Source organism: Myotis nattereri, assembly GCF_964212035.1.
Source record: "Myotis nattereri genome assembly, chromosome: 3".
Lineage (NCBI taxonomy): Eukaryota > Metazoa > Chordata > Mammalia > Chiroptera > Vespertilionidae > Myotis > Myotis nattereri.
This window is the reverse complement of record NC_138077.1, coordinates 137,707,599-137,724,303: the sequence shown is the minus strand read 5'-3', so window position 1 is coordinate 137,724,303 and position 16,705 is coordinate 137,707,599. Positions and strand designations below refer to the sequence as shown.

General features: G+C 43.3%; 1 protein-coding gene across 1 annotated transcript in view; it reads left to right on the top strand.

Annotated features, from left to right (window-relative positions):
* The window catches only part of KIF13A (kinesin family member 13A), a 209,267-nt gene that overhangs the window by 101,439 nt on the left and 91,123 nt on the right, over positions 1-16,705 (top strand). The window contains exon 2 of the mRNA XM_081087734.1: positions 8,846-8,906. Coding sequence (XP_080943860.1) covers positions 8,876-8,906 — 31 coding nt within the window. The 5' untranslated portion in view covers positions 8,846-8,875. The remainder of the gene's footprint in view (positions 1-8,845; positions 8,907-16,705) is intronic.

Here is a 16,705-nt window from a genome sequence, read left to right as displayed (position 1 = left end):
AGAGATATTAAATTTATTTTGAAAAAAGTGTACTTTTGGGGGGATGAGGACACATTTGTAATACCTTAACCCAGGAGTCCTCAAACTACGGCCCGCGGGCCACATGTGGCCCGCCGAAAACATTTATCCGGCCTGCCAGGTGTTTTTGCCACCGCTGTGTGCATAGGAATTTGTTCATAGTTTTTTTTTAAACTATAGTCCGGCCCTCCAACGGTCTGAGGGACAGTGAACTGGCCCCCTGTTTAAAAAGTTTGAGGACCCCTGCCTTAACCAATAAAGAAATTTTTTAAAAAGTGTACTTTTTTATTTTTAAAAATAATTGTTTATGTTTTGTCTTCTCAACTAGATCATAAACAACTAGAGGACAAAAAATATGCCTAATACATATTTGAATTTCCTAAGATACCTAAAACAGAAAAGTGGCAAATAGGCATTTATTGATTGCTTTCTGGATTAAACGTTTTACAATTGGGGAATGTAGTAGAGAAAGCATACAAGTAGAAAGAATGAAAGGAAACATACAGCGGTAATGCCATGGAAAGTACCTTTACATTTGGTTTTATGAATCAGGAAAATGACTAGCAGATCACCTTTTTTTTTTTTTTTTTTTTTTTTTTTAAACCTCACCGAGGATACTTTTCCCACTGATTTCTAGAGAGAGTAAAAGGGACAGGGGAGGAGAGACACATCAATTGGTTGCCTCCTGCAGGGAGCCTGCAGGGAGGTAGTGCCCTTGACCAGGAATCGAACCCACGAACCTTTGGTCCACAGACCAGTGCTCTAATCACTAAGCCGAACATTTCTTAGAACATGTTGATGCCTTCTGGTTCTTCAAGGAACGTAGAAGATTCTTTCTTCCTTTTTTTCAAAGTTGCAAATGGAATTTTGCTGAAATGCCATCAGAGATTGGACTTTTGGTTAAGGGTGGAGTTTGGCTATGCCACATCCCGCTCCCAAGTCCTGGAACTCCTTTTCCTCAGAATACACATCACTCAACACATTTGCCTTATTAAAAACGACTGGTAGTAACTTCACTAGCTGTTCAGTGGTTCGCAAAGATACAGAGCTACCGGGGTCCAACCCCAGCGGGTCCAGGGGTCCCCAAAGGTGTGGACGGAGTCGGCGAAGAAGGAATGACACGGAGACAGCATTCAGTTGATCAGCAGCCTAGCCAGGATCTCTAGCCAGGATCTCCAGCCAAGTTCTGGTCTCAATCTCCAGAGGGGTTCTGCTCAGGATCTCCAGCCAGGTTCTGTGTCCATGTTCTCTTGCTAGGTTCTCCAGATTCTCCAGCCAGGCTCTGTAGCCATGTTCTCTCGCTAGGTTCTCCAGTCAGGTCCTGTCCAGGTTCTCCAGCCAGGTTCAGTCACCAGGTTCTAGTCAGGTTCTCTTGCCAATTTCTGTAGTCAGGTTCAGTCCAGGATCTTTTGCCATGTTCTCTCGCTAGGTTCTGTCTCTAGGTTCTGAGGCCAGTTTCTGTCCAGGATCTTTTGCCATGTTCTCTCCAGTGAAGTTCTTCTGTCCCTAGAGAACGTTCTGTGTAGGTTCTGTGCCTAGGTTCTGTCTCTCTCTCTGTCTCCTAAGTTCTGTCTGCTGTTGTCTTGTTTCAACTGTATTTATACCAGTTGATTCCAATCCTATCAATCTCTATTTCAAAGGTTAGGGTGTTTCTTATCTCCATTCCAGGGAGTAAGGATTATGTAGCTTAAGCATGATTGTTCGTAGTTAAAGTGATTAATTACCCACCTGGCACTTAGTTAAGAGGTTTTATTCCCTCCCTATCTTCAGGGGAAAATCCCTACCTGGGGAAACAACCTTTCTCAGAGACCTTGGTTAAAACACATAGTGCCTAGAAGGTGAGCAAACATATTAAGAACAGTATGTCATATATGCCAGGTCCCTTGAAACAGCAAGCATGGACCGGCTCCCGGCACAGAGCTAACATTTTTAAGAGAGTGATGAAGGTGGAGCAGATGGGGACTGCAAGCTGCAGGGAATTAGATGCCGTTATGAATTTTACAAGTTGCAAATGAAGAGGAAGGAGTGGGATTCTGAGGAGGTGGAGTCACATTTTATTGGAAACAATGAAGACAATGGCTTTCAGATTTTAAAAACAACTAGAGAACATCTGCACTTTTGGCTTTTTCTAGTTGAAGGCTCTTGGAAGGTATGGATGTCTTTACAAATAAATTTATCACAGTGTTGATTGGCATTGATGAGATATGAGATTTACACTCAGTCTCCAAAATCCATTTATTTCTTTTACTCTGTCCTGTGCATTAAGAAGTCTCCCATCTCCTGCACTCGTGAAGATACTAGTGACTCCATAATGAATAGATGAAATAAGCATTTAGGAATTCTTATGAAACGAGTTAGAAATCTTATTTAGCATATTTCTCTAACATGCTGACTTTGAAAAAATTAATTTTTTTAAGTGGTCCGTTTCCAAAAAATCTCAAGAAAATAGTGTTATCTCTTTTGAAATATCAATGGATTTTGTATTGGAAAACCAAAACTTCTGTAAAAACTAAGAAAATCATGTTCCCTTTTGTTATAGACCTTTTGTGATTAAATTTTAAGTAAATTTTGGCCATGAAAAGAAAGATAACATTTTGTGAATAGTTTATAATACTAACAAGTTTACAAGGAAAATGATTACACAAAATGATAAGACAAGTAAATTATTTTAAATATCTTTGAAATTCTTTTAGTAATAATCATAACTAACAACAGTCAAACAAATAATTGTTTTAATTTCTGTGCAAACTATATACATGATGTGGCCATACTTGTTCATCCACATGAAATATGGAATGATGGTATGGAAGAAGACCCCACTGCTCATCTTGTGACCAAATCTGTGTTTAATCATTGATGGAACAAGTTTCCCCAGAACATGCATCTGAAAGTAATGAAACACCTAAAAATATATCTTGCAGTTTGAACCTGTTTTTATTCAGAACAGTTCTCACATCCATTCTGTATTCTTGTCTGCATTCCAACTCCTTCTTCTGGTATTATGTTTTGTAATTGAAGAGATAATACGTACAGCTGTTGCTCTGTATGAGGTACTGACCCAGGCACTATGAAGTGCGTGAGCCGAAGTCCCCCGATGGCTTCACCTTTAGAGTGGAGGTGAGATCACACTGAATAACACGTGGCCTAGTGCCACTGGAGCTGCAATGTGCTGTAGAAGTCCATAGAGGGGATGATCACTTATGGCATGCATTAAAACAATCATAACGGTTTTTTTATTCACTTGCTTTAGGGAAATCCCTCCAATTTCTGGGATTCAGCTTCCTTACTGGTAAATGTTTAGTAAAATGATAACCATGACTGGTTTGAGGGATGAGCATTCTAAAACACCTGTGATCAAAGGCTTTGAAATTTTAGACATAATTCAGTTCAGGGATAGGCTGGTATTCGACAAGCAAAGAAGAGTTGTACCTATCAGTACTGTCAGTCCCTTTTCTCCTCTGCAGTTGTAACATTTATCTGAATATTAGGGGACAAACACTTAAAAATGTTTATCTTTCTATGAGCAAAAACAGCCTTAAACTATTAGAAATGGGGGTTGGAACATAATTTTGGGATGATTATTAATTGAGAGGTAGATCCTGAAGATTTGGAGTGGATTTCATTTTATTTCAAGGAGCGTTACTGAGAATGTAAATCTCTAGCAGAATAGCAAACTAAAAAAATAAGTTTTAGCTAGATGTCAAAATGAATAGGAGATAAATTGTTACTTCATTTATATAGCAACTACTAAGGAATTCATTGAGACTCTAGAAGAAAACAATAAAATACACAAAAATTGGAAAGTAGCCTTTATTGATCATTTAAAGTAAGGAGAATTGACTTAGGTCAAAAGGAAAGGAAAATGCCCTGGGAATGAACAGTAAGTGGTATAAGATGCCATTAAAAGGAGGTTGTGGAATCTCCTTTTCTGGAAATGTTTAAAAATAAGACAGATCTTCATCTCTCAGGAAAAGTGTTGAAGCTCAGTCCTGCCAGAGGCAGGATGATTAACTGGATTATGCCTGTGTGGTCTCGGGAGTCATTGCAACAGCCTCTGAATGAAGTAAATATTCCACACTCTGTTGGCTGAGGCTATTGTTTCATAGCCATTCATTCTAGCCTGGTTTATTGTAAGGCCAGAGTGAATGTTTGTATAAGTAACAAAATTGAATTTGGACTTGAGATTGATGATGTAAGTTGTGTGCCTACCTGAATCTATTTTAAAAGCACTGAAGTATATATAGTGCTGAAACTATTCAGAGCATAACTTAATCTTTTGACGGATGGAGAAATACCTTACATGTCAGGTCTCACTGCCATTAATCATCTACACTAATAAAAGAGAAAAATGGTAATTGGCGTACGGCGCTACCCTTTTCATTGGCTAATCAGGGCTATATGCAAATTAACTGCCAACTAAGATGGCAGTTAACTGCCAACAAAGATGGCGGCTAATTTGCATATGTAGGCACAATGCAGGGAGGCGAAAGGGAAAGCAGGAAGAAGCCCCCTGCCACTGACAGTGATTGGAAACCCAGGGGGGAGCCAAGAGAATCAGGCGCCTTTGCTGTCCTGGCCAGTGATAGCAGGAAGTAGGGGTGGAGCCAGCGATGGGAGCTGGGCACGGTCGAAGCTGGCAGTCCCAGGAGCTAGGGGTCCCTTGCCTGGGCCTAAAGCGGAGCCCACGATCGCGGGGCCGCTGCAGCTGCGGGTCCCCGCTGCCCGAGCCGGATGCCTAGGCCAGAGGCGTTAGGCCTGGGCAGGGGCAGAGCGGGAGATCGCGGGGACCTGGGAGTCCCCTGCCCAGGCCTAATGCCTTGGCCAGAGGCGTTAGGCCTGGGCAGGGGCAGAGCCAGCAACCGCGGGGAGCTGGGGGTCCCCTGCCCAGGCCTAATGCCTCGGCCAGAGGCGTTAGGCCTGGGCAGGGGTGGAGCCTGCAACCGTGGGGAGCTGGGGATCCCCTGCCCAGGCCTGACACCTCTGCCGGAGGCCTCAGGCCTGGTCAAGGGGCCGATCCGGTGACTGGTGATCGGAGGGTAATGAGGGTCAACTCCTCTGGCCGAGGCATCAGGCCTGGGCGGGGGTCTGGGGGTCCCCTGCCCAGGCCTGATGCCTGGGCCAGAGGCATCAGGCCTGGGTGGGGGGCGGAGCCGGCGATTGGAGGGATATGATGGTCCCCTTGCCCAGGCCTGAAGCCTGGGTCAGAGGCATCAGGCTTGGGTGGGGGGTGGAGCAAGCGATCAGAGACGTCTGGGGGTCCCCTGCCCAGGCCTGATGCCTGGGCCAGAGGCATCAGGCCTGGGCTGGAGGCAGAACCAGTGATGGGAGGAAATGAGGGTCCCCTGCCCAGGCCTGACGCCTCTGTGAGAGGCGTCAGGCCTGGGCAAGGGGCCGATCCTGCGATTGGAGGGTGATGGGGGTCAACGCCTAAGGGCTCCCAGTATGTGAGAGGGGGCAGGCTGGGCTGAGGGACACTCCCCCCCACCCACCCCACCCCCCACACCCAGTGCACGAATTTCGTGCACCGGGCCCCTAGTCTATACTAATAAAACAGAAAGATGCAAATTGACCGCACCTCTGTGATGCCCACAAGCCACGCCCACCAGCCAATCAGGAGCGAGTATGCAAATTAACCCAACAAAGCTGGTGGGTTAATTTGCATATGCAGGCGCCCAGCGGCCTAGGTCCCAGGAACATCCTAGGGACCCAGGCAGGCCCCAGCATAGGCCCTGAGCGGCCTCGGTCCTAGAACACCCCTGGCCTACAGGCCTTGGCGCCATGGGGGTGGGGCAGCAGAGGCTTGAGCGGGGCGAGAGAGGAGCGGGGGGCCCTGCCAAAGCCAGGGCAGAGGCTTGATCGAAGCCGGGGGACTCTGCCCAATCCATGGAGATGCTTCATTGGAGCTAGGGGGCCCTGCCCAAGCCACTGCAGAGGCTTGAGCAGGGCCTGAGTGGAAAGGAGGGGGGTGGCCTTGCCCAAGCCTCGGGCAGAGGCTTGATCAGAGCTGGGGACTCTGCCCAAGCTGCATTGGAGGCTTGAGCAGGCCTGGAGATGGGATGTGCCAGCCTAGGCTTGCCAGCAGTCCTGCCTCTGTGGGTGAGCTGCAGAGGATACACCTTTTCTGACAGCTCATTGGCTAAGCTCCCTGTATGCCACTGGTAATGTTTTTGGTAACTTGGGTAATAAGAATTCAAGAAGGTGATCTAGGGTTTTTCCACCTCACTCCTGGAGGAAAAAAATGAAGGTTCACTGCTGGAGGGCTAAGAAATGTCATATCCTGCCCTAGCCGGTTTGTCTCAGTGGATAGAGCCTCGGCCTACCAACTGCAAGGTCTGGGTTGATTCTGATCAGGGGCATGTACCTAGGTTGCAGGCTCCTCCCTGGCCGGGGCCCAGGTCAAGGCTCATGCAGGAGGCAACCAATCAAAGTGTCCCTCTCACATTGATGTTTCTCTCTATCTTTTCCTCTCTCTTCCATATTCTCTAAAAATCGATGGAAACATATCCTCAGGTGAGGATAAAAAAAAAAAAAAGAAAGAAATGTCATATTCTATGAAAGACACATCTTGAAAATGCCTAAAGAAAGTTGTCATTTTTTCATGGTGAAGGGACTGGAGTCCGTGTTGATTAAAAAAAACCTTGCTGGCTGCAGTAGCTGGCAGTGGCTGCAGCAGCAGGGTGATGGGGCTGGCGCCTTCCCCTGATCAGCCCGGTTGCCTCCCACAGAGGGAGGCCAGACTGCGGCTTAGGCCCGCTCCCAGTAGGACATCCCCTGAGGGTTCCCAGTCTGTGAGAGAGGGCAGGCTGGGCTGAGGGGACCCCACCCCCCGCATGAATTTCGTGCACCGGGCCCCTAGTTCAGTAAATAATCCTATATAATAAAAGGGTAATATGCAAATTGACCCTAACAGCAGAAAGGCTGGGAATGACTGGTCACTATGACACACACATTGACCACCAGGAGGCAGACGCTCAATGCAGGAGCTGCCCCCTGGTAGTCAGTGCGCTCCCACAGGGGGAGCTCTGCTCAGCCACAAGCCAGGCTGACAGCTGCCAGAAAAGTGGTGGTGGCGGGAGCCTCTCCCACCTCCTCAGTAGCGCTAAGAATGTCTGACTGCAGCTTAGGCCTGCTCCCTGCTGGCAAGTGGACATCCCCCAAGGTCTCCTGGGCTGCCAGAGGGATGTCTAACTGACATCTTAGGCCCGATCCCCTGGGGAGCTCCCAGACTGCAAGAGGGCACAGGCCAGGCTGAGGGATTTACCCCCCCTCCTTCCCCCCCAAGTGCACAAATTTTTGTGCACCAGGCCTCTAGTTATAAATAATTACTTTGAACACTGAAGTATACAAATAGGAATCAGGTCTGGTTCCTGCTTTCAAGGAACTTAGTCTACCAGTGGATTTGAAACGTATGCAGAGATAATATACACGATATGTGAAAAATAGAATAATTGGGTTAGGTGTCACAAAAAGGATTAAACAGTGTTGTGAGAGTTCTGAGAGAGATGAGACAGCTAATTCCTTTGAATTAAACCAAGGAATGCTTCCTGGAAGAAAAATACATTGAATTGTGCTGTAAGGAGTAGGAAGCATTGTGAAGGGTGGAAATGAAGAGAATACCAACTGAGATGGGATTGTAACTCCAAGATGCTGACGAGCTCAGCTGAAGCATGATGAAGTTGGGGCACTTGGGCTGGAAGGGCCTCATTGTGGCCAGTCTCAAATGCCAGGTTAAAGACCTTGGGTTCTGTTTGTTCAGAGAGTAAGATCCCTTGGAAATGATTAAGCATTAAAGGGTCTCTGTCCGTGGAAGTTTTGTAATTTGCTATTTGGACTACATGGTGAAAAGGCTATAAAAGGGAGCCCAAGAGAAAGTGGCTGCTGAGACATCTGAGCCAGTTAGCTAAGGTAGGTTTATAGAGAAATACTAATTTCAAGGCATGTTAATAGGTGTTACTCAAGAAAGGGTCTCCTCACCAAAATTAATTGGAGAAATAAAAAGTTAAACAGTTAAATGAATGTATTTGTTGGAGGGCTTTTCAGAGCCTTTAATATTGAGAATCTCAAATAGGGCAAAATGTACATAATTTCTAACATGATTTCATCTTTTTTATGGACTATCTCAAGAAACTACTGTTCTTTGGGCCACATTTTAGGGACTGTTGCCCTATGCACTTAATAATGGTGGCCAGAACCTGAGTGGTGGTTGTATGCATGAAAAACAGTGATTAGATGAGGGATTTAGGGCGGTGGCATCTGTCATCCTGATAACAGACTAGGCACTCGGTAACTATACAGAAAATGAATGCATGCAGGAGTGCATTATTGATTTCTTCATCCTGGGTCCAAGATTGCATGGTGAAACAGAAGGGGGAATGGTGTCCAAGGTGTCAGTGTGGAGAGTTTTGAGCTTTGGTTATGCTGGAAAGAGTAGCATCATGGAAATTGCTTTAAATGAAAGTTGATCCCTTAGTGTTTCTTGAGAAGCTCTGGGAGATCCAGCCAGAGGGTTACAGCCGATGCTGGAACTTTGAACTGTTGACTTGGAGAGAAGTCATTGTTTTTTCTCACTGAATGTATCATTTTTTAAAATGTTGGTTAAGATGTATGCTTATTTGAATTATGGATAAATAGCAATTTTCATATATAACTTAGTCTAAGAAGAAAACCATCAGTGTAGTCTAAAAGAAACTTCAGGATTAACAAAGCATCCAAACTGAGGTGACAGTAGCAGGCATTCTCATCTTCATCAGTGAATTTTTTTTTGCAGGCTGATTTATTCATAGAAGTTAATTAATGTTTAAGTTTAACATTTTGTTCTTTTATTCAGGTATTTGCCTTTGATTATTGCTTTTGGTCCATGGATGAATCTAACACCGCAAAGTATGCTGGTAAGTTGGCTCTCTTTCTGCAGTTGATGGTTGGGCCTCTGGCCTCTTTTTCCATTACACCTGTTTTCTTTAATTATTCTGGAGTTCTGTTTTCCCCATAACATTCACAGTCATTCTTTCCAGTCTAGTGCAGGGGCTTGGAAGTCAGTCAATAGATTTGATTTCAGGATTTGACTCACCCACTAAAAGTGGTTTTGCTGTAAAGTCATGGACAGGTGTTGTTATTGCTTTCAGCCTGTAAAGGGAATATTAGTATCTTCAGAGGTGCTCCAAGGATTAGAGATAATGGGGGAACCATCTCAAGCCATACATGGTAGCTGTTGTGATTGTCACATAAGAAGAGGCTTAATGTGCCATGCCTTTCCCTGTTGTTAACTTTCAGCCAATGCACAGCTCCGTTTAAGCCAGCGGTTCTCAACCTGTGGGTTGCGACCCCTTTGGTGGTCAAACGACCCTTTCACAGGGGTCGCCTAAGACCATCCTGCATATCAGATATTTACATTACGATTCATAACAGTAGCAACATTACAGTTATGAAGTAGCAACGAAAATAATTGTATGGTTGGGTCACAACAAGAGGAACTGTATTTAAAGGGCCAGAAGGTTGAGAACCACTGGACTTTAATCAAAGCACAAGTGCCATTGGCTTCCAGGACTCCCGTGCACCTGAGTGTCTGAAGCAGCCTGTGGTGATATGCACTAAACCCGTGGTTGGCAAACTGCGGCTCGCGAGCCACATGCGGCTCTTTGGCCCCTTGAGTGTGGCTCTTCCTAAGCCTGAGGAGTACCCTAATTAAGTTAATAACAATGTACCTACCTATATAGTTTAAGTTTTAAAAAATTGGCTCTCAAAAGAAATTTCAGTCGTTGTACTGTTGATATTTGGCACTGTTGACTAATAGAGTTTGCCGACCACTGCACTAAATACACCTTCCTCAGGGAAACATTGCCTCCTAGCTCCACATTTTGCTAGTGGTTTTTTCATGAGGCATGTTAGCCCTATTCTGTCAGACATAAATGACTGCAGATTTTATTATTTGTGATCATAGGTGCATCTTAGCCTTTCCTAGAAGCTAATCACAATTGCTTCAGCTTAAGAGCGAAGCATCTGATTTAGTGAAGAGAGATTCCTTCCCTCCCAATTGGGTCCGCCTTTCCTGGATATATGGTCATAATGAGTGTTTTCTCCTAATTTCTACTGATAAGACTATCAGCTGAGTGACTTTTCCATTTACTTAAAAAAAAGAAAAAGTGAGGAAAGGATTGAGAGGATGTAGGCTTTGCAGTGGTTCTCAACCTTGGCTGCACATGTTATGGCTACTAATGTTATGGCCTCACCCCATAACAAAGAAACAGAATTTCCAGAGGATGAGGCCCAGAAATCAGGATTTTAAAAAAAGATTCCCAGGTGATTCTAATGTGCAGCCAAGTTTGAGAACCACTGCGTTAGACAGTAAAAGGAAGTTGCTTCCTCGTAAGGAATTTTATTGACAGACTTTCCATGGCCACCTAAAGCAGACTTGTTGAGAAATTATTTGATATGTATATATTTTTCAAAAGTTAACAATCTTGAACTAGGAAAATTCCTCCAGCTCTTCACATTGGGTAAATTGGTCTTTCTTTCCAAGCATCAGTTTTACAACTTCAGCTGTGTATTTTATTAATGTGAATGAATAGCCCTTAATGCTGGTTATAATTAATGTGTCTTTTTATTGGTCCTTTGGGACTTTAGATAATAATTCCATGGAGTCTGTATCCCTAAAACCTATATAATTCAATTAACCAATGTCACCCCAATAAATTAAATTTAAAAATAAAATAATAAATTAAATTAATTCTACAGAGTCTGGAGCAGTCTGCCTTGACTGTTAGCACTGTGTGTATTTTTGTGCTGGGTGTGTACTTTTGGATATAAATAACCAACAAAAGTAAAACATTTCCTACTGTAACAGAAACAAATGAGGACAAATGCTATGGCTATACAAAGCCCAGTCTCATCCTGTTGCATTGATGTGATTCAGGATACAGCCAGATACATCTTTCTAAATTAGAATTCTTCTCATTCAATTCTCAAATACATTCAAGGACTGCTCATCTCTTACAGATTTAACCTGTACTTCTTGGATGGCGTTTAAGGTCCTTTACTAGATAGCCCCAGTCTACCCTGCCCTCCCTCTGCTCCATGACTCCCTCCCACCCATTCTGTACTCCAGCCCAGTGTTATTGTTTGTTCCTCTAATATAACCCAGGAAGCCAGAATAGTTCCTTAGTATGCATGAATCCCCTACTGTGTGTGCAGCCTAGGACGCCTTTGAGAAATTAAAAACTAAGTTGGAAAGCAAAAGAATGCATAACAAACAACAGCAAACATTTTTGATACAGTATTTAAACTCTAAATTTTACAAGTTTTAAGTGCTATGGAAAAACCCAGGAGAAGCAAAATCTGGCAGGAGTACAATGGCCATGGAAGGCATCCTAGAGGAGATGGGACTGGAACTGGACGCAGACGCTTAGCATAGGGTTAGCCAAAGGGTAGTACTAGTATAGAGGGCATCCCGGTAGGAGGAAGCAGTATGATATCAAGGACAGCACATGGACTCAGAGGTCACACCTGGGTTTATGACTCAGGATGCCTGCTTTGGTTCTCTTCCCATGGTCGGCAAACTGCGGCTCGCGAGCCACATGCGGCTCTTTGGCCCCTTGAGTGTGGCTCTTCCACAAAATACCGACTTCTGCGCATGGGCCACGAAGTTTCAATTGCACTGTACGTGCGTGCCCGCATGTGGTATTTTGTGGAAGAGCCACAGTCAAGGGGCCAAAGAGCCACGTGTGGCTTGCCAGCTGCAGTTTGCCGACCACTGTAGACAATTTAAACTCTCTGAGATACAGTTTCTTTTTTGTAAAATGGGAAACATAGAAATGATAGTTCCTATCTCATATGGTATTACAAAGGTTAAATAGGTAACTTAACATGCTGATTCAAGGAGGGTGTCCATAAACAGTACATCATTTGTCTTATCCATAAGTGAAGATGCAGAAGTGGGAGAGAGCGTGGTGAATAGACTCATCCGAGCAGAAGGTGCATCTTGGGGGAAGCAGTGGGAGATCCATTTGTACATATTGAGTGAAGCCAAATAATAGGAAATTTTAAAAGCTAGACTAAGAAATTTAGACTGATATGGTAAAAAAAAAAAGGGGGGGGGAACTTTTGGAGTGATGTGATTAAAATAATGCCTAAGGAAGATTGTTCTTCTCTTTTCCATATCTCCTGGGATCACATCCTCCATTATTGCTGAGAGAGGCCATTCTAGCCTTCTGCAATAATCATTCATGTCCTTGAATATAGGACAAACTATTTTTTAATATATTTTTATTGATTTCAGAGAGGAAGGGAGGGGGAAAGAAAGATAGAAATATCAACGATGAGAGAGAATCATTGATCAGCTGCCTCCTGCGTGCCAAACCCGCAACACCGGCATGTGCCCTTGACTGGAATCGAATCCAGGACCTTTCAGTCCTCAGGCTTATGTTCTACCCACTGAGCCAAACTGGCTAGGGCAAGACAAACTACTTTTTAAATTAAAAATAACTTTATTAAGTACAGATAATAAAATTCAAGTATGAAACTTATGATTTCTGTACCTCTTCATCATAAATAATATGTTCAGAAATATTTTTAAAGATAAAACTGATTTTTAAATATACTGATAGCCTAAAATTTACTAAATTTTAGTGTGTATGATCACTTCAAATACTATGTTCCATTTACCCCTGAAATAGGATTCTCTAGGCTGATAGAGCAATGTCTACCTACAAAATTGTGGGTGAAAATTTCTTGTTATTTAGATACTGTGACTGCCTTAGTAGAAAGTAAAATCTTGCTTGCTATCCTCTCAGGTTTGTTTGCATTCATTGTACTCTGCCTAGTAGATATGTTACTAGTAGATTAGTTGGTGGGTAATTTGATTTCCTTTATCTTCATTAAAAAATAGCAATTCCTTCTTAATTGTGAATGGAAACATTAAGATATAAGCATTTATTCTCTGGTGGGAAATAGAGGAAATGGAGAAGGGGAAGCACATGTGTTTTAAAACCAACCTACTTGTCAGGCTCAATGAATAATGGCATCATTGATATTGAATCAGATCTCATAAGGCAGCTCTCAAAACTTGGGGGGGCAGAAAGAGCAGGGGGAGAGAGAGAAATGTAAGTGCATGGATTGAAGGAACAGAAAAATCAGGGACTCTAAATTTCATGTGGTGTGTAAAATGTTCACTTCTTAATTATGTTTATGTTATGCTATTCATTAAGAGCGATAGCAAGGACTTCTTTCAGGCTTTCTGATTTAGAAATACTTAGTTCTACAATGTGTGTAATGGCGTTGCAGTGGGTTGGAGTGATTGAAGGCTGTGGGCTCTTAAGTCAGACTACATTGGTTCAAATTATGGCTTCACCACCTTCTATCTGTGTAAGGTCAGGTGAGTTACTAATCTCCGTTTGCTTCTGTTTCTTCATATGTTAAGTAAAGATATAACTTTTATAAAGATAATAATAGTTCTGACTTTAGGACTAGATGACCCGTTCATGTGAAGTTTTTAAGCCAGTGCTTGGCACATAGGGAAAACTCACATAGTATTTATCATCTTTATCATTGTCACAGTGTAGCCGGAGTAAGGGTAGCAGCGTCTTTGGAAAGAAAATACATTGTACTGGTGTTCACAAGACCTGGTTTTGCCACAAGCTGTAAACTTGGGGGATCTGTTGCCTCATCTGTGAAAGGAGAAGACATGGCCTAGACCAGTGATTTTCAGCCTTTTTCATCTCATGGCACACATAAACTACTAAAATTCTGTGGCACATCAAAAAATATATGTTTTGCCAATCTGACCAAAAAATAGGTATAATTTTGATTCATTTACACCAGACGGCTATTGTTGTGTTGACTGTTGTCATTTTTTTTATTTGACAATCTAAGGGAAAAGAGGTGCCTTGGCTAAATATTCAGGTATTGCATGTTTTACAAATTCTCGCAGCACACTGATTGAAAAATCCCTGGCCTAGACTGATTTCAGATTTCCTCCAGCTTTCTGATAGAACATGAATTAGACATTTTATGCTGGCCAAACAGCTGTTGAAGTGGACTTTTCAGAGGCAAATCAAAGGCTTGTTTGTTAAGTCATTTGAATTACATTGAATCATGCTTTGAGAGAGTTTACATTTTAACTATATCATTTCTTCTTGTTTTACCTTTTGGTTATGTAGTCATAATAATGCTTGTCTAGCACATAATTCTGAGTCTTTAAAGCAAAAACCCTTGTGCCAGGGCTAAGAAAAAACAGAAGTAACCTGCAGAATTAAGCACCCAAAGCATGGCATTTCTCATAAACCCACATCCTTCCCCTGCAACCCCACATGCATATAGATACACATTCAGGATTATAAAATTATTATATTATAGCCCTAGCTGGTGTGACTCAGTTGGTTGAGCATCGTTCCATTCACCGAAAGATCACTGTTCAATTCCCAATCAGGGCACGTGCCCAGGTTGCAGGCTCAATCCCTGGTAAGGGGCAGGCAGGAAACAGCCAATCAATGTTTCTCTCTCTCTCTCTCTCTCTCTTTCCCCTTTCCCTTTCCCTCCCTCTCTCCCTTCTTCTCTCTGTGAAATCAATAAAAACATGTTTTTAAAAATTATTATGTTAGAATAAATACTGTTAAACTTGAGGGCATCATAACAGATAATAGGTCTTTGTAAATGTTTGAATCACTACTGATGGGCATTAAACCTTCATTCCAAAAATAAAACTCAGTCTGGTGTGGTATATCTGAGGATCAATGCAGGCATGAATATTTCCTGGCCTGAAAGAGTCTAAACCAGTGATGGCGAACCTTTTGAGCTCCGCGTGTCAGCATTTTGAAAAACCCTAACTTAACTCTGGTGCCGTGTCACATATAGAAATTTTTTGATATTTGCAACCATAGTAAAACAAAGACTTATAATTTTGATATTTATTTTATATATTTAAATGCCATTTAACAAAGAAAAATCAACCAAAAAAATGAGTTTGCGTGTCACCTCTGATACGCGTGTCATAGGTTCGCCATCACTGGTAAACTATTGACTTAGAAATTATATAACAATTCTTTCCATATGGCATGTTGCTCAGATTCGCTGAAGCCATGTGTTTTCAGGCATAGTTAATGCCCCGCAGTTCAGGAGAAAGGTGGTACTCCTGCTAGCGTTGCTTTATCCTGTGAGGGGGCAGCTGAGCGCCTCCCAGCCTGGGCCGTTGCTGTGGGGAGAGCAGCCATGTTTGATCCTGTTCCCATGATGGCAGATTTTATGAGGTAGAAATGGTTTCTGAGTCACATTGTTTAACTGTGCATCAAAATTTACATTCTAAAAATGTTTAACCATGTATCATAATCTGCATTCTAAAAGGTGACAGTAGCTAAAATAGAACTAACTGCCAAAACTCACTTTTAGTGAGAAATTTTTATGTTCAGACTATCCTATGTGGTTACTTTTTTAAGGGCCCCTCACATAGGCTTCCCCTGAGCTTGTCAGGTTTAGCATGTGGCCCCTTTTTCATCTGCACACCCACCTTCTTCCACACTTCCTTTCTTTGTCTGTATATATTCCTTAGAATAATATTTATTGGCCCCCAGAGACACCATGTAACTTAAGTATATTTAGAGGGGAACATAGTTCTGAGCAACAGGTTCCCAGCACTGTGCAGGTCTCTGTGCCTGCAGCTGTTCATTTTGCAACACCCAGCTGAGTAGAAACTTCATTGTCCTCATTTTATAGCTGAGGAAACTGAGGTTCAGAGCCCCTGCTACCTGTGAGCAAGCCGAATGCAGTGGCAAGCATAGATTTTGGTCAGTGACAGTGATGCATGAAGACTATAGATTCTGCCGCAAGCCCAGGCTCTCCTCTCTTCTCTCCTCTCATCCCGAGAGGCTGTGTTCAGCAAATCAGATGGGCATGCTCTGACGTGGGACCTAGCCAGGAACAGTACTGATGGCGTTCTTCCTCCTCTCAGAGTCCTGAATGCCTGTTTGGTTTGGGCTTTGCCTTAGCCTCCCCTCAAGTGCAGTAGATGCTGTGCTCCCCACAGTCCAGAGGAGATGTCAAGTCCAGCCTGCTTCTCTGTAAGAGGCAGACAGTGTGAAACACTGTTGATCAGGTAGAAATGAAGAACATTGGCTGCTTCCACAGTTTTGTTTTTTTATGTGAAAATACCCTCCTGAATAATTCCACAACCTTTCTATTACACAATCCTCCCAGGTAAGGTGGTTTATTTCCTTCTTTCATCCCGGGTACCAAGCCCCCCCCTCCCCCCTTCACCCCTCATGAGTCAGCCACTTCATCTGGCAACAGAAAAGGCGCCGAGCTTCAGTGCCAACTCCTGACTATCCCAGCTCTGTCACTGGGGTGGAAACGTCCATCTGGGTGAGTCACCCAGACCATGCTGCAAGTCAGACTCCTAGGGACTGAGATGCTGATCGCGCTTGGATGCCACCATGGAACTTTTACCCTCATGGCCCAGTTTCTCAAGATCCTTTTACCAGCAGGTGCCTTAATGGCAAACTACTGTAGTTGATTAAAACTTAAACCTCATGTCACCAAGTTAAGCCTTAGTTCCTTTATCTGAACTCTATAGTTTTGGGTCATTTAACTTAACCCAGGTTTAAAGTCACTGCATGTGACAATTTCGGAGCGTTGCACCGTTTGAGAGAGGGGTTTACTGACACCTGGTTCAAGTTAGGTGCATTCCTCATCCCCCCAGGTATGT